The following is an 18,783-nucleotide window of genomic DNA, read 5'->3' as shown; positions in this document are numbered from 1 at the left end:
ATCTAGATAGCAGGTTGGATTTTGACAAAGTTCGGAGGTTTTTTGAAAAATTTTCTGTGAGGCCTTTGGACTGCTGGTTCGATTTCGACAAAGTTTGGGGTGTTTTTTGAAAAATTACCAGACCTATGTTCCCCAACCTTAGCCTGCATGTTGGATCTTGACAAAGTTCGAGGGTTTTTTAAAAAAAATTCTGGGGCCTTTGGACTGCTAATTCGATTTCGACAAAGTTCAGGGTATTTTTTGAAAATCCACATCCTCTCTTCGACGATTTGGGCCGTCTGTGCTCGATCCGCCGGCTGAAATCTTTTATGGCGATGTGGATATGGACGTGGACAGCCTTCCTAGCCTTGAGTGCAACCAGGTTTAAGTCATTAAACATTACACGACTCATACCAAATTATTCATCAAACATGCCATGTTAGCAGCACCATTGTGCCATACCGTGATTTTTCTACAGACTTTGGCATTCTCAATCCCCATCTTAGAGTGTACTGTAATTCAGCAGAGCTATTTTCTTCGAGTATCCAGATCGCCTTCCGCTAGCCGCTCCTGACATCTCCGCCTTCAAAACCGTTGAGTGTCCATCGTCAAACTATCCATGAAATGCGGTGATCTCATCTCGGAAGAGTGAGAGGAGACAGCGGTTTAGTTGTGACGCTAGCAGGGTAAACTTGCAGGGGAAGATCTCCGTCGCGGCGCACGCCCCTACGCCGGCTCCTTATGTTGCCGCCGCCACCATGGTCGTCGCCACGGAAACGATCACCGCCAAGCAAAATAGGGGGTTGAGATGCAAATTGTGTGTACTTAGAGGATGTTTGTTCCTTACCCCACTTTGCCACATCTAACTTTAGGCAAGTTTGACCAAGTTGGTAGGTGTTTAGTTGAACAACTAACCTTTGGTAACTTTTGGTAAGATTTTTTGAGCTCCATATGCCACGGAGACAAAAGATGTGACAAGATTCTCTTTAGCATGGTAAAGTGTGGCTTCAAATTTCTTAGCCACATTTTCTGTAACTTACCACTCTTGCTATAGCAAAGTGTGGCTAGCAACCAAACATGCAACAAAATATTGGATGTATCGGCTCGTGCCTCAGTTCTTCCTGCTGGGCGTGTCAAATGTCACGTCGTTTCCTGGGCTCCTTGAGTTCTTCAAACGGCGAGGCGCCTAGGGGGCATGAAGAGGGTGTTTGGATGCTAGGGGCTAAACTTTAGCAGTGTCACATCGGATATTCAAAAGCTAATTATAAGGATTAAACACGAGCTAATTATAAAACTAATTGCTAGGCTAATTCGCGAGATGAATCTATTAAGCCTAATTAATCTATCATTAGCAAATGGTTACTGTAGCACCATATTGTCAAATCATGGACTAATTAGGCTTAATAGATTCGTCTCACGAATTAGACTCTATCTATGCAATTAGTTTTGTAATTAGCCTATATTTAATATTTCTAATTAGTATCAAACATCCGATGTGATAGGTGCTAAACTTTAGCGGGCGGTATCAAACACCCACGAAGTCCATCGCCACAGCATTGTTCTGGTGTCAGATAGGGCTCGCGTCGTTGCTGGCCACTTTGCTAGTGAAAGCAGCGAACATGGCCACTAGGCATGGGCACCATGTAGGGGTGGCTGGAGCCTCGAGGGTACAAGATTGAACAACAGCCGTCTTGACCTGTTCTACTGGGTTGTGACTGTTGTCGGATTGATTGCCTTGTTGAACTACCTGTACTGGGCGAAGAAATATGCCTACAGGCAGGATCTATGCATCGTCGATGAGCCGTCGGTCGATCAAGATTCGCCTTAAACTTGTGCAACCGCGAGTAGAAGTACGTCCGGTTCATCATGCCATCGATTAGTCGAGTTTGCCGTATCTTGCCGTATGCTGTTGATGCAGTGGTGTTCGATTGTATTCAGCTGACTGATCGGACCAACATCTTGTAATCCCCGGCACTCGACGATTGCAAAATGATCTTGAACAAAGGATGCCGCCATTTCGAAGTAGCAACCTTGAGTGGCAGCAGATGTGTCTTGATTATGATTTATAGAACATGGTGTGTTTGTAAGAAGTGGAACAAGGACCCTGATTCGGCACCATGGCGCTACCATCGGCCTCCGTTGCTAGCATCGTCGTCTCGGCCACCGCTCGGTCCCATATATGTGTCAGCGATGTAGAAGAGGCTCCCAGAGTTAACCTTAAGCCCAGTGATCGGCCACACGAACTCTCCGTGGCAACCAGCGGGAGCTCACCTGGGCCTCACTGCCTCACATAACATTTCGTTGAACTCGAACAGCAGCCACACACAATACTCGCCCGCACCCCAATCCCTCCCCTGCGCCTTCCCAGCCACAAATCAGGGCCCCCCAGAAAACCAATCGAAAGAAAACAAGCGAATCGCTGCTAAAGACCAAACATTGTCGGGCAAACGCGCGCACGAACAAAACGCCATCCCGATAAAAACAGAGCGCGCCGCAGCGATGCTGCTCCAGGTTCGCGCGTCCCCCACATTCCTCCCCTCCACCTCCTCCTCCACCTCCTCCTCGGCGCAGGCGCCGGCGCCCTCCCCGTTCCTGGGGAAGAGCGGCCAGCGGCGCGGCGGGCCGGTGTCCTTGGCCGCGGCGGCGTCACCGGCACCGCACCGCGGCGTGGCGAGGCGTTCCGTGATGGCCGCCGCGGGGGCGGCTCCGGCGGCCAAGCTCGAGGACGCCGACGCGCTCATCGACTCCGTCGAGACCTTCATCTTCGACTGCGACGGTGAGTGAGTGCGGCATCGATCGGCCGCACCCGGCTTCTTACGTGGGGGAGTCTTCGCTTAAATTCGCGCGCGTTCTGTCTTTGTGTGCCGCGCAGGCGTGATCTGGAAGGGAGACAAGCTGATCGACGGCGTGCCGGAGACGCTCGACCTTCTCCGATCGAAGGTCCGTCCCGGACCGCAATGCTCCTGCCGATTAACTCAAGCTCACGGCTTCCTCGTGATTTGCTGAAGCTGTTGGCACTTGCGGTTTTGCAGGGCAAGAGGCTGGTGTTCGTGACCAACAACTCCACCAAGTCGAGGAAGCAGTACGGCAAGAAGTTTGAGACGCTGGGGCTGAGTGTCGACGAGGTACGGTTCTTCAGTTATTGCTGCCATGAACTGATTCTGCTGATCACCAGTTCCTGCTAACTGATGAGGCTGGATCGCTGCGCAGGAAGAGATCTTCGCTTCATCCTTCGCAGCCGCAGCGTACCTGCAGTCCATCGATTTTCCCAAGGACAAGAAGGTACCTCGAATCATTCAAAAAAAATAGTTAAGTGTTTCTCATGATTATGTACGAACTACGCGCGAAGTATAACGTTGTTTTTTGGGCGGTTTAGGTGTATGTCATCGGAGAGGAAGGGATTCTGAAGGAGCTGGAGCTGGCTGGATTTCAGCACCTCGGCGGACCCGTAAGTAACACAGAGTGCTCTTTTCAATGAAATTCCTGAGAAATTAGCAGTTGTATAGGCAGAAGTTTACTGGCATGTTACAATGTCAGTGAGCCAATATAGCATGCACATCAGCATTTACTCCGGATACAAACTTCCGCAACTTGGATTTCATCGTCTTGCAGACAGATGGAGACAAGAAGATAGAGCTGAAGCCTGGTTTTTACATGGAGCATGACAAAGATGTATGTATGATCCTTCTTCATGTTTTAGTGTGTGGTATGTAGTGAGAACTGGTACTCATGCCGAACAATTTGGGTTTCTTACAGGTGGGAGCAGTTGTGGTAGGATTTGATCGCTATTTTAACTACTACAAAGTTCAGTAAGTCTCTTTGCATTGCTGCAACCTACATGTTACTGTGCTCTCTCTCTTTCTTGATGTTTGTATAAGGTTTCATACTAAACATCGTACAGCACCTGTAAACTTATACTGCCAACCATTTCTAGGTACGGGACACTATGCATCCGTGAGAACCCAGGTTGCCTTTTCATAGCAACAAATAGGGACGCCGTCACTCATCTTACTGATGCCCAAGAATGGGCAGGTTAGTGAGCAATTTGCACATTTTCTATATGCTATGCAGAAACATACCAGTTGTTCAAGTTATGAAATATTTGGTCTTGGATCAGGTGGTGGCTCGATGGTCGGCGCAGTTCTTGGTTCAACTAAACAAGAACCGCTCGTTGTCGGGAAGCCATCCACTTTCATGATGGACTACCTCGCAAAGAAGTAAGAGGCTTACTGTCTCAAAGTCTCAACTTATGTTCAGTTTTAGAAAAAGAAAATGTTCATGGAAGGGTGTGTAGTTGTTTAAGCGCAAATCTTACAACTGGTTGCAAGTTTTCAGATTCTTACCTTTCTCCTTCACCTATGCGAACAGGTTCGGAATCACAACATCCCAGATATGCATGGTGGGTGACCGGTTGGATACTGATATCCTGTTTGGCCAAAACGGAGGCTGCAAGACGCTCCTTGTTCTATCAGGTTTCATCAATTCTTCAGTCCTAACTCTGATATATGCCCTTTTAATTTAACATCAGCATTAGCATTGAGCTTGGCTGTCTTTTGCAGGTGTGACTTCCCTGCAGACACTACAGAGCCCCGACAACTCGATCCAGCCAGATTTCTACACAAACCAAATTTCGGATTTTCTCACCCTCAAAGCAGCAACTGTCTGAAGGGCGAGCCCACCTTACTTTTGCATAGGCAGCATCGACCATTTTTTTAGCAAATAAGAAAACACAAAGGATGGTTTTGTTTTTCACATTATTGTGTAATACTGAGAAAAATGTTAATATGTAACAACAGTGAAGCACATCTCAAAAGATGCCAAGAAACTACTCTGAATTCTCCATTGAAAATCTTTTTTTGCTTCGAACAAAATGCATATAGGTACAAAGTAAAGCATAAACAAATCAAGAAAACAAGGATAAGCACAAAGTTGATAAGTTTGCAAACAAAACCTAAAAAGGATATTCTGTCGCTTGTGAACTTAAAAGATATCATGAAGGCTTCTGTCCATGGCACCTCTGACAATATTTCACACAGTATTTCACTAAAACGTGCCATAAGTCATAGGAATCTTATTCGAACTATATTGCCATTCATATCAATGTGTTAACAGTGTTATATCTTGTATGTATGTACAGAAGGTCAATAAAAAAACAAACTTATCTAGCTCAAGTGCTCCCTAAGTTCGCGCTAGCATCGCGCACAAGCACAAAAACCTTGAGAATTTCACTATCTCAGCAAAACAAGAAAATGCACTTTACAGTTCATGATAATTAAGTCTTGTTCCAAAATTGCATGACGAAAATCTATACAGCTCCAGTTGTAAAGTGCTGGCCATTTATTTTGCTGATTTCTTCAAGCTGTTCATTAAAGCTCGCATAGCTTCTTTCAGATTCTGGCCCTTTGTTTGTCTCACCTCCTGTGATGTGAGACGCAAGCTCTCAAGGCCACGACCTAGAGATGCAATCATAGGAACAGAAGGTGCCACCTCAGCTGCACACTCAATCCCATCTCCATGCATCACGAGACCAGCGCATGCAACCATGCTGCAGCCAAATGTTGCCCAAGGAGTTATTCTGAAAGGTTGTCTATGCCTCTTCTGCATTATTTCATAGAATGAAGTCCGCATAGCCAACAAGCTCGTTCTCTCAGCTGATGATATTATAGTGTGAGCCACTGCTCGGATTTTCTCTGCTGAAGCCGTGAACTGTAGAGCAGATGCCTTTGAACCAGCAGTAGCAAACCCATGAGGCAGAATCTTGCTTAATACAATGGCAGCATGTCTTTGCAGCTGCATTAGTCCATACTTTAGAACTACTGGACTTTTGTACGGAGCCAGCTTAAGGAAGGCAGAAGCCTGAACAGTTTTTGACAATGATGAAAAGCCCAAAATTGCTGTACCTCCTGCACCAACAGCGACCACAGGCTTCTCAGATATCCAACTTTTTTTATCAGTACTGCCTGGTGAAGGTAGCTCAATATTGTCATCATTTTCATCACCATAATGGTTGAAGCACCTGCTAGCTAATTGAGTAATCTCTGAAGGAACAGGAGTGTTCCAATGTCTCCTTATTCCAGCTAAGCAGCTTGCATCAACAATAGCCACCACAGAATCAAACTCTTTTAGTTGGCTCCTGAGAGCTTGCACAAGAAGAATGTGGCACTTCTCATCAGATTGGAGTTCTGAAAACTCCAGCTTTTCTGAACCATGTTTATATCTGGTATCAATCTGACACCTTGCTGCATTGTTTAAACCCATTCTGAGAGCCTCTATAGCAATTCTAAAAATGTACACATCGGATAGCATATCGCTGCTGATTGGCTCCCCCTCATGAACTTGTTTAAGCAACTCCTGAGCAGAAGCCATAGCCCTCCCAATCGATGGAATATTGACAAATATATGATAAAGATCAGCAAGTAAAGGGTAGACAGATTGAGCAAACGGTGGAGCCTCATATCCGTCAGCCGGCTTGCACTCAGATGGTCTGCACTCAGTAGCAGCATTGGAAGTGATAGCTTCGGACATCAAGAAACCGAGACTTGGAGCCAGCGACTTCAAGAGTTGTCCTCCATTATCATCCATAAGGCATATTTTCCTACCATGGGAGCTTACAATTGAAGTGGCATTCCTGGGGACCAAGCAGCTAGCCTGCAAGTGCAAACCTGATTCATCATCCGTGGTACTGCGAGGGAGCGAGCAGCTAGCCTGTAATTGCTGAGCTGAACTATCATCTGCGGCACTATCCCGGCTGCCTGCCCCATTGCCACTGCAATTCCTCTCATACGGAGACTCAAGCAAGAGAAAGCACGAACCCGTCTCCTCTGCTGCTCTCTTGGCAGCAAGCAGATGGCCGTAGAACCCAACCCCGAAGATCTCCTGCAGGACCTGGCAGGCTGCCGCCTTGACATACTGGTCCTTGCTCCTCTTCTCCGTGACGCACCTCTTGATCACCTGGAACGGCGACGCCGGCACCAGCACGCCCCCGCCGGCGCTGCCGGACAGGCAGTCCTCCTCGATCCGGACGTCGTCGAGGGCCGCGCGCGAGACCTGGGTGACCACGGCCCCCGGCCGCACCTCCCTGATCAGGCGCTCGGCGTCCGACGCGGACTGCTCCGAAAGGTTCTGCGCGGCGAGGATGTAGATCACGCCGCCGCTGCCGTCCCGATCCCGCGGCGGTTCGCGCAGCGCGAGCACGAACTGCTTCGTCTCCTCCGGCACCGAGAGCGCCCGGACCAACCGCGCCGACGCGCGCAGGTCGTCCTCCTCCCTCACGAGGGCGGAGAACGGCCACAGGGCCTGCAGGTACGAGAGCAACGCCGACGCCATGGCCGGCGCCTCAGCATCGGCGGTGGCGAGTGCGCCCGACCAGGCGGCGAGGTGGGCCGGTTGACTTATCCCCCGCCTTCGCCTTCTCTTCCCCTTCCGCTGGGCCTGGTTGGATTGGATGAGGACGGATAATGCGCGAACGCCGCGGCTGATTCTGCTCAGGCCACAGCCGCCGCCGTTGCCGCCGAGGTCGTCGCCGTCGTAGGCTGCGGGGGGAGGCGAGAAGGGCCGGGAATTTGGGTGGCGTGCGGGTGGGCGGTGGGCGGCGTGACCTAGGATTGGGTTCCTTTTCCCCTTTTCTCCTCTGTTTCTTTGGCGAGTTTGTTTGCTGTTCTGGGCGCGACGGGCTCCTTCCGGAGTCCACCAGACTGTTTCGCCGTTCGCGGCAGTCGCGGGCCGGTCGAACCCAAAAGCCTGCCTGGCCCAGGCCCTCCTGCAGGCCGCAGGCCCCCAGCCGCCAATTGGCACACAAGCTGCAGCCTATCTAAAAAGATGATGGTTTGCACAAACTCTAGGAACGCCAAACGCATGATAATGATAAAATTATAAAAGGTACTAAAAATCCTGAATCCTATAAATGTTAGAAAACACGATATTTAAAAAATGACTATTTGTATGGAGCATTAGATAAACATGGGAATTCAATGAGAGTGACATAAAGCAATTTTACTATGGGATTCAACCTTGGTAGAATTTCTCTAAAATTCCTAAGGAACTAATCATTCAATTGGAATTGTATAGGATTTGTAGGAACTCGATCCTATGTCCTAAAGGCTATATGATTCCGATCCTCTAAAATTCTTCAAATTTTTCGTTGTTCTAAGGGGGCATTTAAAGTTTTATGTGTTCGAGGTGAAATTCTTTATTGACCTGCATCTTGACTAAACAACATTGCACCCCATGTTTAAACCTCTAGTGGAGTCTCTATTTCCGCTGCGCTAAAACAGCTTGTATCCCAGGGAACTTTTGTTTTTTTACTCCCCCCGCCCCCAACACACACAAAAAAAGATGATAATCCTAAACAGCTTGCATCCCTGAACGCCCCCCCCCCCCCCCACCAGATGATAAAGAACGATTTTAAAAAGAAAACGTCAACATTCGCCATGGCATATATGCATACGTGATTATGAGTGGTAAATTTAGCCTAACAAATTTAAGAATGGGCTCAACAAGGATCACTACTCCTCCGTTCCAAATTCTAGATAGTTTTGACTTTTTTAGATTCATAAATATTATTATGCATCTAGACATACACTATATCTAAGTGCATAGCGAAAGCTATGTATCTAAAAAATTAAAATGACCTATAATTTGGAACAGAGGGAGTATATGATTTTGAGCTAAAGATAGATAGAGATGAGTTGAACTGTGAAGGAAGCATAAGGGTCATGATCTATTACCACCCTTATATGCGATACTATTCTTTACTAAGGTATCATGGGTATTTTCATTTGTGTATATTGCGATACTATTCTTTACTAAGGTACTACTAGGAGTATTTTCATTTGTGCAAGCATAAGACATCAGTGGCCGGTGGTCCATGCAAAAAATGGTCGTAACACCTCAAACTAAGTTGCTGATTCACGCAACCTGCACCTCCTTTTCTCTAATTGAGATCATAATTTTTTATTAAATACCACATATGTTAAAAGAGTTACATGGGCTCGCTCGGGCTACAGCCCGAGCAGCCCGAGCCCTAGATCCGCCCCTGGTAAGCACCCTCGGTTAAAAAACAACAACAGGAAACGGCAAATAACATAGTGGATGAGCTTTTAGATGGGCGTAATACTATCGTAACGATTTCTTTGCAACAGAAAAGAGGCAAAACAGCTCTGTTTGGTTCCACATATCCTTATCACATCGAATGTTTAGATATTAAATATAGACTAATTACAAAACCGATTGCACAGATGGAGGCTAATCCGCGAGACGAATCTATTAAGCCTATCATTAGTCCATGATAGGCTTAATAGATTCGTCTCGCGAATTAGTCTCCATCCATGTAATTAATTTTATAATTAGCTCATATTTAGTCCTCTTAATTAGCATCCGAAAATTCGACATGATAAGGATTAAACTTTAGCTTAAGAATCAAACACGCTTTAAGAATATTCTTATGCGCCAGCACCGCCTCCGGTGTGTTTCACTGTTTGGTGTTTGGACCCGGACCTAACATGGCAACATCTCAAATGAAACGCCGGCAACGTGCTCAAAAGGTGTACAGGTCACAGAAAAAGAAGTGCCAGTAGCTTGCACGAGCTGCAAATTGTCCGTGGAACGCGACGGCCAAAAGCGACTGGGCACCCAACTCGCCCAGAACCGCGAAGACGTCAAGGACTCGCGCTCGGACAACACGCGCAAGCTTGAAACGTGCGCGTGCATCCTCTTTTGCATCGCCCTCCCCTTCCTATGTTGTATTTACCCAGATACTAGTTTTGAGTCAATTTTAGGGACTGACATTGCCATGTTATAGCGAGTACATTTGCTCTTTTATTTCTACAATGGTTATTGTCTTTTCAGAGGCCCGCTTATCAGTGCTCTGAACTGTGAAGTGCTCAAGGTAAGTAGTGATGATGTTATTGGTGCCAACTCATAACAATTACTTCATATGCTAAAATGAGCAAGGTTTTCGTATTTATAAATGGCAGATAATAAAAAGCGCCCTGCAAATCGGCAAAGATGCGATTCATTTGGAATAAAACCAAAGGTAGAGACGCCAAGTATAGCAAATATTAATTGCTGGCTTTTAAAATCCAGGTAAGGATAATAGCAAACCTAATGCTCCTTAATAATTTACGCGGTGCGTACCTCGTTTCTTAGAAAGAGTACAAATATTTTCTTTATCCATGAACTCCGGAAAAAGGCGTAAACGTGTAAAACGCAGGGTCCTCCAAGCATTTCCCTCGAGCGAAAAAGCGCCAGACCACGAGGAAAACATAAATAATCGCGACAAGACCCCCACGCCCCACCTCGACACCCCCCCCCCCCCCCCCCCCCCCCCCTCCCTCCCGCGCCACCGCCACCGCGCTCGCAACCCCCCTCTCCCCCTCCACCCCGCACCCGAGATCTCCGCGCCGACGCTCCCCGCCCGACCGCACCACCGCCCGCCCGGCCCGCGCGGCGCGCCAGCGGGAAGCGTGCCGGTAGCGGAGCCCGACTCGACTGTGCCGAGCGGGATTCGCTGCGCGCGCGCGCGGCGCGGTGACCGGACAGGCGGGGCTAGATCCGCGAGATCCCGCCCCCGCGTTCCCGCACCTTCAGTGAGCTTGTGGTACAGTCTCTCCAGCGAGCTCTCAGATCTCTTCGCTGTTCGGCTTGTTTCTGCGATTTTTGGAGTTACTTTTTTTGTAGGCTGATTGGGCGGTAGAGGTGGTAGGGCGCGGTAGCTGCATATGATCGTGATTTAGCTTTGTGCGTGATTTTTATTCCATGTACGTTGAGTTACTGGCGCTGTTGATTTTCGGTGATCTGGTGTGGATAGCTAGTTGCTGAATCCTGAGGGCTGCTTATATTGCCGTTTGTGTTTTCAGTGTTCAGGATAATGATACGTTTTGATGAAATTCATGCGTTTAATGCATGAACTAGCTAAAATGCTGTGAAACTTAGAGGAAACTCCCAGTTAGTAATCAGTTCGCTGAAGTGTTTTGGCTGCAGGGATTGTTCAGAGGCCTCAGCTACAGGGTGGGGCTGCTGATCCTGATCGGTTGGAGGAGATGCAGAGGAATGGCGTGCTGGAATGCAGCGTCTGTCGCTCTAATGTGGCTGTTCCGAGCCCCAGGAGTGTGTCGATGGCATATGACAAGCACCGTAGCAAGATATCATCCAAGTACCATGCCCTTAATGTCCTTCTCGTGTCTGGGGACTGCATCTTGGTCGGCCTCCAGGTGGTTCACTCTCCTTAGTTGTTTATGACTTCATGCCCAATTAATTAAATCATGGATTAAACCTGACTGAATTCATCCTAGGAAAAATCCCGTGCATTACAATTCAACTTATATGCTTGTTTGGATATAACAAATCTCCTGTAGGAAAAAATAGTTTGAAAGCTCCCTAGGAAAAGCTAAAGCAGGAAACGAGTACAGATAATTCTACTCGTTTGGCTATGCTTGAAATTATTGGTAGATATCATATGAGTAAGCTACTTTGAAAGTAAATAGTAATCCTCTAGCTACCTGTATATAGTTAATCCAGCCAATCATGTACCAGCTTGTAATATGCTCACTGTTACAACTTTGCTAATAGTTATCTTTCTTTTGCAGCCTATCCTAGTCTTCATGTCTAAGGTTGATGGGAAGTTTCAGTTCAGTCCTATCAGCGTTAACTTTCTGACAGAGGTTGCAAAAGTTATTTTTGCCATTATAATGCTAATAATCCAGGTTAGTTTGCGCTCATTCATGCTTTCCTCAAGGGCAGGTACTTTTATTCTTGTTGGGTGTGTACAGGCCTGCTGTGAAATATCAATCTTTTTTCATTTTTGGTGTGTGGGGGTTGGAAAGTGTTGTAAGAAGTTACCTATTTGCAGTAGACCAGTGGCACATCAGTCGATTACTTTTGATGACTTCGATGTAGCTTTTCTCCTGCTTAGTTGTTTCCCCTAACTTTATTACACTTCTATTTTTCAGTCTAGAAAACAAAAGGTGGGGGAAAAGCCGCTCCTGTCGCTTTCTACCTTTGTACAGGTGATTTATCTTGTCAAAGAAACAGCACAACATGTATTCGTGCTCATATATGATACTTGATTTCAGGTTCTCATTTTCGACTACAATTATGACCTTTTTTGCTTCTATTCTATTCATTTGAATTTCCTTTAGAGAAGCATTGCTCAATTTTTTGTTATTTTTCTGTCCTAGTTCCTGGTTTTTTCCCAGTATTGTCTAGATGTATTGTTTTATCTATGGAACTGGGCTTCATATTTCTGTATTTTTTTTATTTTGAGCCATGACAGTTGATCATTTGGTTCTTAAATGTTTTCTTGTGTAGGCAGCTCGTAGTAATGTACTCTTAGCTGTTCCTGCTCTCCTATATGCCATCAACAACTACCTAAAGTTTATCATGCAGGTAAAGTTCATTGAACTGGCTGTGATGTCATTCACTTGTGGGGTACGCCTGTATTTTTTGGAGCAAACACTTTTGAATGCTAGACATTTAGAACTTACCATACTATACTTTTTTATCTACTTTATTAAACTATTTCTATAAAATATGCACTTTTTATTTTAAAAAAAGTTTCTGGCAACTTATGTGACTGATACTAGTACCATTTTAGTGTACTCTTGTGACTTATCTCTTGAAGATTCTTTTTGATGGCTCAACAAGGGATAAAGAGAAAGGCATGGCAATATATAAATAAAACATTTTATGTACTACTTTTTAAGGTTCATCTGTCTTTATAATATGAAGTCTAGCATATCTTGTTACGTATAAATTCATAGACAGACATGCAGTATTGTCTTCAGTAGCTTTCGGTCTTGCTGTATGATGTTGTTTTGTACTTCCAATGCAGTTATACTTCAACCCTGCAACTGTGAAGATGCTAAGCAACCTGAAGGTACTTGTTACTGTACTGCCATGTTCACATGTTTCTGTCCTGTACCATGTGTGAGTACATGTGCATCTGTGCACACTCTGAGGGAGTACGCACATCTAATTCTCTATGCATGAAAAAACAAGGTTGCTAATATCGTTACTCTTTGACATCCAATTTAGGTGCTGGTCATTGCTGTTCTCCTAAAAATTGTAATGAGAAGAAAATTCTCTATAATTCAGGTAAGACTGATGTCAGCATTGTCGCTATCACTACATTTTCATTGAGTGAGAACACATATTACTGTGATAATTTGATGGTAATTTCATAATCTATGTTCAGCTGTTTGTACACAGCCAAAAAGTTGTCTCATTTACATTGCTTTAGTATAGCTCTAAATGATTTCTTATGAGTTATGACAAATATAGTAGATCCATTTTTTTGTTCAGGTTTTGTGTCCCTCCCCTTCACTAACTTATTTTCATGACCTCTGTACTATTTTAATATTAAAAAATCACCTCAGCAATGTCTAACCCTCCTTTTTTTTATCCTACAACTACCAGTGGGAAGCCCTTGCCCTATTACTTATTGGAATCAGTGTCAATCAACTTCGCTCCATACCTGCGGGCACCAATGCTTTTGGTCTTCCAGTCACCGCTATTGCATATGCATATACACTAATTTTTGTAAGTTTGTACAGATTGGTTTCATTTTTTCATTTATCTTCTTCAGATGCCTGAACAATTGTTGGATGCAGAACCTCATGTACACGAATTTTCTGTAAAATTTTAGGTCACTGTCCCATCATTTGCATCAGTCTACAATGAGTATGCTCTAAAAAGCCAGTTTGATACAAGCATCTACCTTCAGGTTATTTCTCTTTTAAATTAGTTTAGCTGTCTTGCCTAACTTTTACCTTCAGGTGATACAGAAACTAAGCATGATTTCTGGAAAATGTTCTGTTCTTAATTTCTTGACCATGCTCTCTTTAGTCCACTAATTCTATACATAATTTGCAGAATTTGTTCTTATATGGTTATGGTGCAATTTTCAACTTCCTTGGCATCTTAGGGACTGTCATATTTCAAGGTAAGCATCTTAGGTGAAGTTTTTTTTCCTACTGATAACTAAGGCTGCTACACATTACCACTGTAGTTTTGTAGACTATATATGGGAAGCCAAGGTTAAAATATGGTCCTCCCATTAGTAAGCAAGGGTACCCAGGTCGGATTATCAGTAGTGCTTTGGAAGTTAGAATAGGCAGCTGTTTAGAGCTTTGTATATTGACCGGTACATTGCGTGGTGCCTGGAAACCGAGAGTCATCTGTTTATATTTTGTTTATGACTATTGTTTATTGCAGTATAAGGTATATTATGTATATGTCATCTTTGTTTACAGGTCCAGAGAGTTTTGATATCCTTCGAGGGCATTCGAGGGCAACGATGTTTCTCATTTGTAACAATGCGGCACAAGGCATTCTCTCCTCTTTCTTCTTCAAGTATGCAGGTAAACGGAAGATAACTCAACTATCTAACTTTTATGATACTAGTTTCTCAATCCTTATATCTTTTTCGTCCATTGTCCTCTAACTTCATACTTCTGAATGGTCGACTGATAACATTGCAGATACTATTTTGAAGAAGTACTCATCAACAGTTGCCACAATTTTTACTGGTTTAGCTTCGGCTGCATTTTTGGGACAACCTTTGACTGTTAACTTTCTTCTAGGCATCTCAATTGTATTTATTTCAATGCACCAGGTAATTGTTGCTTTTTATTCTTTAGCTCGTTTCTCACAACTCAACTTATATAAGTGCTATTTTTGTTCAGTTTTTCTCTCCACTAGCCAAGGTCAAAGATGAAAAAACAGCAGGAACAGTGGAGCTGGGAGATGCACAAAATCATAGGTAAAGAAACTGAGAAAATAATAACTGTTTTATTGGTTCTCTTGGTTAGCTCAGTTGCTACCAAGTAAATTTTGGATGTTAAAGGAGCACAGCATAATAACTAAAATTAGCATGTGCTGTTGATGTCCACTAAATATTTCCTGACATCTAGCCTAATAAGACGATTTCTGTTTAACAGATCCGAGTCGTCTTTTGTAAATATGACTGCTGGTGCTGCTGACGATGTAAGTGACTCATTGCTTGATGAACATATCAAGAATTAACAGTTTTCTTTATGGAGGTAGTTTCTAATTTCTAAGCTGGCAATGGTTTCAGGCAAGCCATCTTAGCGCAACTGATGAGAGGAAACCGCTGTTGCCAATTTGAGATTCTATTTGAGGTACATATAGCTTTTTGGTTGTGTAAGAGACACTGGTATTCTACATGTAAACGATAACTTGATGGCACTGATAAATATAAACCAAAAATGGAGGAGTTTGGATCTGGTCCTATGCTGGTACAACAATCCATCAACATGTCCAAAGTCTTTTAGCAGTGAACTTTTAAACTTACATAGGAATATCTCTTACATAAGGATTTTGATGAAGTCGTTTTCATTTGGTTCTGCAGGTAGGTATAGAAGAGATTCTTTTTTGCCGAGAGTAGAACAAATGCTCTTGTAAACTTTATAAGCAAAAGAAATATCATACATATGCAGTTCAGGCCACCTTGTTCCTCTGTTTTCTTGTGTTTTTTATACCCTCAGCTTAGGGGCCAACATATGGCAGTAGTTAGTGCCTTATTATACACAACTAATGTAATGTGTATTACATACAATTATTCTTTCCCCTATTTTCCGGGGCAAAATGCTATACTACTTGTATCGATGATCGTTGTTACCATTACAATAGTACCTGCTGATTTACCGACGAGCTCGGTCCCTGTTCAGTTTCTTTTGCCCTGCACACATTGTTATTCTCGGAAAAAATGTAGTGTTATTACACACGGTCCCATTTTTTCATACATGACCCTAGGCGCTCTGGCCATCTTCCATAGACTGCCAGCAGATATACTCAAACATGGCTAGCTTGCATAGCATAGGAAAAGACATGCACGAATGGATTCGTAGCTACAGTGATCGATGGACGACGGCGGCAAAACTTGGCATCTTCACACGGGCGGCCATCAGACCACGCCCTGCTGGTCTCGCAAGACGGCGTAGTTGATCACGCGGGCGACGGTGCCCATGGACGGCCGCAAGATGGGGTCGTAATGCAGGCACTGCACCGCGATCCGCCCGAGCTGCAGGGGATATCCAGGTTTCCGGTTAGGTTTTATGGCGATATGGCGAAAAGGATTCACAAGCCTACGGACAGAACAAAAACCTTGAGAGCTCCGGCAGGAGGATACTGATCGCCAAGCTTCGGGTCGATGCACTCCTGAACCCTGTCTTCCGTCAGCATTGGAGTTGCCTGATGCACCAACATGACCAAGAAATCATCAGACGTTGTTAACTTCATTTCGATCAATGTGACTGAATGCCAGCTAAATCTTCCACTTGGGGTCTATGAAAGTATCTCTTTTGGTTCTCAGCTAGTTAGGTGTGAAAAATACCGAGGGGATGGTTGATAAGTAGGAACCATTAGCCGATTGAAATCATGTCTATTTGGTCTAGCGTTCCATTTTCATACTAGAGCGTTTTGGTCAACCTTTGCAAGTCGTAACCATGTTGTTTGGGTGGTTTACCTAGAAGGACACCCAACAAAATCCTCATCCTGATTTTGTCAAGCTACAAACGGAGCATTTCATAACAGGAGCAAGGCACAACACCCTTACCCAGTTCACCAGGCTTCGCTGCCCCTGCGGCAGCGTCCGGTCCAACGGCTTCCTCCCCGTCAGGAGCTCCAGGAGGACGATCCCGAAGCTGTACACGTCGCTCTTGTCCGTCATCTGCCCCGTCATGGCGTACCTGAACAACAACCCCAAGCCATAAAAAACCACCCGACCCCAACAACCAGCACGCAAAGACCAGGCTAGGCAACGTACTCGGGCGCCTGGTAGCCGAAGGATCCGAGCGTGTGCGTGGAGCGGTTGAGCCTGGCCATGTCCGCGGCCTGGCTGAACATGTTGTAGTCGGCGATCTTGGCCCTGAACCCGTCGAAGAGCAGCACGTTGGTGGACCTCACGTCCTTGTGCGTCACCGCCGGCCGCACCGTCTCGTGCAGGTACTCCAGCCCCCTCGCCGCGTCCAGCGCGATGTGCACGCGGTGGATCCAGCTCAGCACCGGCCTCCCTCCGGCGCCGCCCTGCTCCGCCGCCTGCCCCAGCACCTCCCTGTCCCCGTGCAGGACGTCGTGGAGGGTGCCCATGGTGGCGTACTCGTAGACGAGCACGCGGAGGTCGTTGCTGATGGTGTAGCCAAGGAGGCGGACGAAGTTGTCGTGGTTGAGCCGCGACGCCACGGAGAGCTGCCTGAGGAAGATGACGTTGGACGCGTGCTTGGAGGGCCTCTCCAGCCGCTTCACCACGGCGGGGCGGCCGCCCCGCAGCGTGGCGCGGTACACCTTGGCGTAGGAGCCCTGGCCGATCAGCTTCTCGCCCGAGAAGGACGCCGTGATCTCGTTCACCTCCCGCAGCGGCACCTCCGGCACCTCCACCGTCACCACCTCCTCCGCCTCGGGGCCGCCGCCGCCTTGCCCTTTTTCTGAGACGATGATCAAAGGTAAAAAGCCGGTAAGAACACTATCACCGAGAGGCAATCGAGATGCTGAATCGCAATGTGTTTGATAGAATACAATACAAGCGTGTACAGGGAGGGGATCTTCACAACTTGCCGTGTCAGTAGTCATCACAGTTCAGAGCACAGCAAAGAACACACACAGAGAAAAACAAAAAAGAAAAATCAACGCTGAGTTTTCTCTATGCTGACTCACAAGTCATGAGGAGTTGAGGATAATCCTAATACAAGCTAAGCGATCAGAGAGCAAAAGAACAACAAAAATAGTGACCAACAAAAAAAAAACTTGTTGCATCCAAAACTGTACTGAACGGGACACACAAAACGTACCAGGATCCGGCGTGTAAGCGTACGAGTTCCTAGACAGCTTCCTCGCAATCCTCGGGAAGCAGCCGACGCTCCCGCCATCATCGCCGTCCTCGCCGTCCTCGCGGTCGCCGAACACTCTCTTCGCGCTCGCCCACCACCGCCCCATCGCCGGCCGCTCTCCTGCTCGCTCGCTCTTATCGCCGAGCCCGGACTCTTCTCAGAACGGCTGCGGAAAGTCACTCCTGCGTTCTGAGCGAGACGCAACGACCGGTGGTGGCCGGCTGTCCGCTTATGTACCGCACGGAATCTGCTGACGGTTTCGCTGAAGTTTTTTCCAGCCGCGTTCGTCCTGTGGACGGCAGCGATGCAGGAGCGACGGGGATGTAGACAAAGCTCCCAGACCCGGCGGGAAACGGGGCGGGCCAGCGACGACGTGAAGGTCCCGGCCGTGACATCCCGGCTTGAATTTTCTCGGTCGCGGGGCCCGGCGATCGAGCAGGTCCGGGCTAGCTGTTGTGGTCGGACCGAGTCTTTCTCACTGACTTGCGCGCGCGGCATCCCACAACGCCCGGTGACTCACGGTCACGGCACGGCGGTTTGCTCGTCATCTCGTCCTGCTCCGGGTCCCCGGCCGGGGGGAGCTGGTTCAGCGGCGCGGCGTAGGCGCGTAGCAGCGGCCAAAGCTTGCGTCGCTGTTGTTGCTCCGGTTTTCAGTTTTCTTTTCTTTTTTTTCTTCTCGCTGACTGATATAGAGGCGCTAGCGTCCCCTGCCGCGCACTGTGGATTTGATGGGATCGCGCGGGGAAAATGAGCTCGGTCTCGGCCGGAGCGGCCCCCGCGGACTGCTGGTTTGGCGGTGGCCGCCGCGCGCGAAAGCTACCTCTCGCAATCCACTCGGATACGTCTGCCGCTTGTTCTTGCCGCATCGGCATCGTCTCCCTGCGCTGCCGCACGGGAGGAGAGGAGGCCGGGTGGTTTCCTCTGGCACAGGGCGCACGGGCACGGCCGGCCCGGACGGCCG

General features: G+C 46.8%; 4 protein-coding genes across 6 annotated transcripts; 2 read left to right on the top strand and 2 right to left on the bottom strand.

Moving 5' to 3' along the window:
- The first annotated feature begins 2,427 nt into the window (after nt 1-2,427).
- On the top strand, nt 2,428-4,828 carry LOC117864299 (phosphoglycolate phosphatase 1A, chloroplastic). Its single transcript, XM_034748347.2, has 11 exons — nt 2,428-2,755; nt 2,852-2,919; nt 3,012-3,104; nt 3,190-3,261; nt 3,356-3,427; nt 3,592-3,651; nt 3,736-3,788; nt 3,914-4,011; nt 4,097-4,196; nt 4,348-4,451; nt 4,539-4,828. Exons 1-11 carry the CDS (start codon nt 2,479-2,481, stop codon nt 4,643-4,645), a joined length of 1,104 nt encoding a protein of 367 aa, XP_034604238.1. The 5' UTR covers nt 2,428-2,478; the 3' UTR covers nt 4,646-4,828.
- A 209-nt stretch (nt 4,829-5,037) lies between these two features.
- On the bottom strand, nt 5,038-7,615 carry LOC117864298 (uncharacterized). Its single transcript, XM_034748346.2, has one exon. It carries the CDS (start codon nt 7,303-7,305, stop codon nt 5,317-5,319), a length of 1,989 nt encoding a protein of 662 aa, XP_034604237.1. The 5' UTR covers nt 7,306-7,615; the 3' UTR covers nt 5,038-5,316.
- Nucleotides 7,616-10,308: 2,693 nt separating this feature from the next.
- LOC117864182 (CMP-sialic acid transporter 4) lies at nt 10,309-15,645 on the top strand. 3 transcript variants are annotated; one of them, XM_034748203.2, is made up of 16 exons: nt 10,309-10,576; nt 10,960-11,189; nt 11,565-11,681; nt 11,928-11,984; nt 12,286-12,363; nt 12,809-12,853; nt 13,012-13,071; nt 13,393-13,515; nt 13,622-13,699; nt 13,849-13,918; nt 14,229-14,336; nt 14,457-14,590; nt 14,661-14,737; nt 14,916-14,961; nt 15,053-15,116; nt 15,347-15,645. In XM_034748203.2, the coding sequence occupies exons 2-15, from the start codon at nt 11,019-11,021 to the stop codon at nt 15,101-15,103; spliced, it is 1,215 nt and encodes a 404-aa protein (XP_034604094.1). In that variant the 5' UTR covers nt 10,309-10,576; nt 10,960-11,018; the 3' UTR covers nt 15,104-15,116; nt 15,347-15,645. The 3 variants fall into 3 exon arrangements, with proteins under 3 accessions (XP_034604094.1, XP_034604095.1, XP_034604096.1); XM_034748204.2 differs by having other exon boundaries at nt 10,946-11,189; XM_034748205.2 differs by lacking the exon at nt 10,309-10,576 and having other exon boundaries at nt 10,589-11,189.
- On the bottom strand, nt 15,435-18,041 carry LOC117864184 (PTI1-like tyrosine-protein kinase 2). Its single transcript, XM_034748206.2, has 5 exons — nt 17,784-18,041; nt 16,763-17,420; nt 16,553-16,685; nt 16,102-16,188; nt 15,435-16,018 (listed from the first exon to the last, which is right to left on the bottom strand). The coding sequence occupies exons 1-5, from the start codon at nt 17,926-17,928 to the stop codon at nt 15,902-15,904; spliced, it is 1,140 nt and encodes a 379-aa protein (XP_034604097.1). The 5' UTR covers nt 17,929-18,041; the 3' UTR covers nt 15,435-15,901.
- Nucleotides 18,042-18,783: the final 742 nt, after the last annotated feature.

Source organism: Setaria viridis, chromosome 7 (assembly GCF_005286985.2).
Source record: "Setaria viridis chromosome 7, Setaria_viridis_v4.0, whole genome shotgun sequence".
In the NCBI taxonomy this organism is placed as follows: Eukaryota; Viridiplantae; Streptophyta; class Magnoliopsida; order Poales; family Poaceae; genus Setaria; species Setaria viridis.
The sequence above is the reverse complement of the archived record's forward strand: the minus strand, read 5'-3'. Positions and strand labels throughout refer to the sequence as shown.

Excerpts from the sequence above, each read along its gene's own strand:
- LOC117864298 (XM_034748346.2), bottom strand. The coding sequence starts at position 7,305 with ATGGCGTCGGCGTTGCTCTCGTACCTGCAGGCCCTGTGGCCGTTCTCC.
- LOC117864182 (XM_034748203.2), top strand. The coding sequence starts at position 11,019 with ATGCAGAGGAATGGCGTGCTGGAATGCAGCGTCTGTCGCTCTAATGTG. Across the intron at positions 12,364-12,808 it reads ACCTAAAGTTTATCATGCAG|TTATACTTCAACCCTGCAAC; the intron begins GTAAAGTTCATT and ends CTTCCAATGCAG. Across the intron at positions 14,337-14,456 it reads TTTCTTCTTCAAGTATGCAG|ATACTATTTTGAAGAAGTAC; the intron begins GTAAACGGAAGA and ends ATAACATTGCAG.
- LOC117864184 (XM_034748206.2), bottom strand. The coding sequence starts at position 17,928 with ATGGGGCGGTGGTGGGCGAGCGCGAAGAGAGTGTTCGGCGACCGCGAG. Across the intron at positions 16,189-16,552 it reads AGCGAAGCCTGGTGAACTGG|GCAACTCCAATGCTGACGGA; the intron begins GTAAGGGTGTTG and ends TTGGTGCATCAG. Across the intron at positions 16,019-16,101 it reads CTCCTGCCGGAGCTCTCAAG|CTCGGGCGGATCGCGGTGCA; the intron begins GTTTTTGTTCTG and ends TATCCCCTGCAG.
- LOC117864299 (XM_034748347.2), top strand. The coding sequence starts at position 2,479 with ATGCTGCTCCAGGTTCGCGCGTCCCCCACATTCCTCCCCTCCACCTCC. Across the intron at positions 3,262-3,355 it reads ATTTTCCCAAGGACAAGAAG|GTGTATGTCATCGGAGAGGA; the intron begins GTACCTCGAATC and ends TGGGCGGTTTAG. Across the intron at positions 3,652-3,735 it reads ACATGGAGCATGACAAAGAT|GTGGGAGCAGTTGTGGTAGG; the intron begins GTATGTATGATC and ends GGTTTCTTACAG.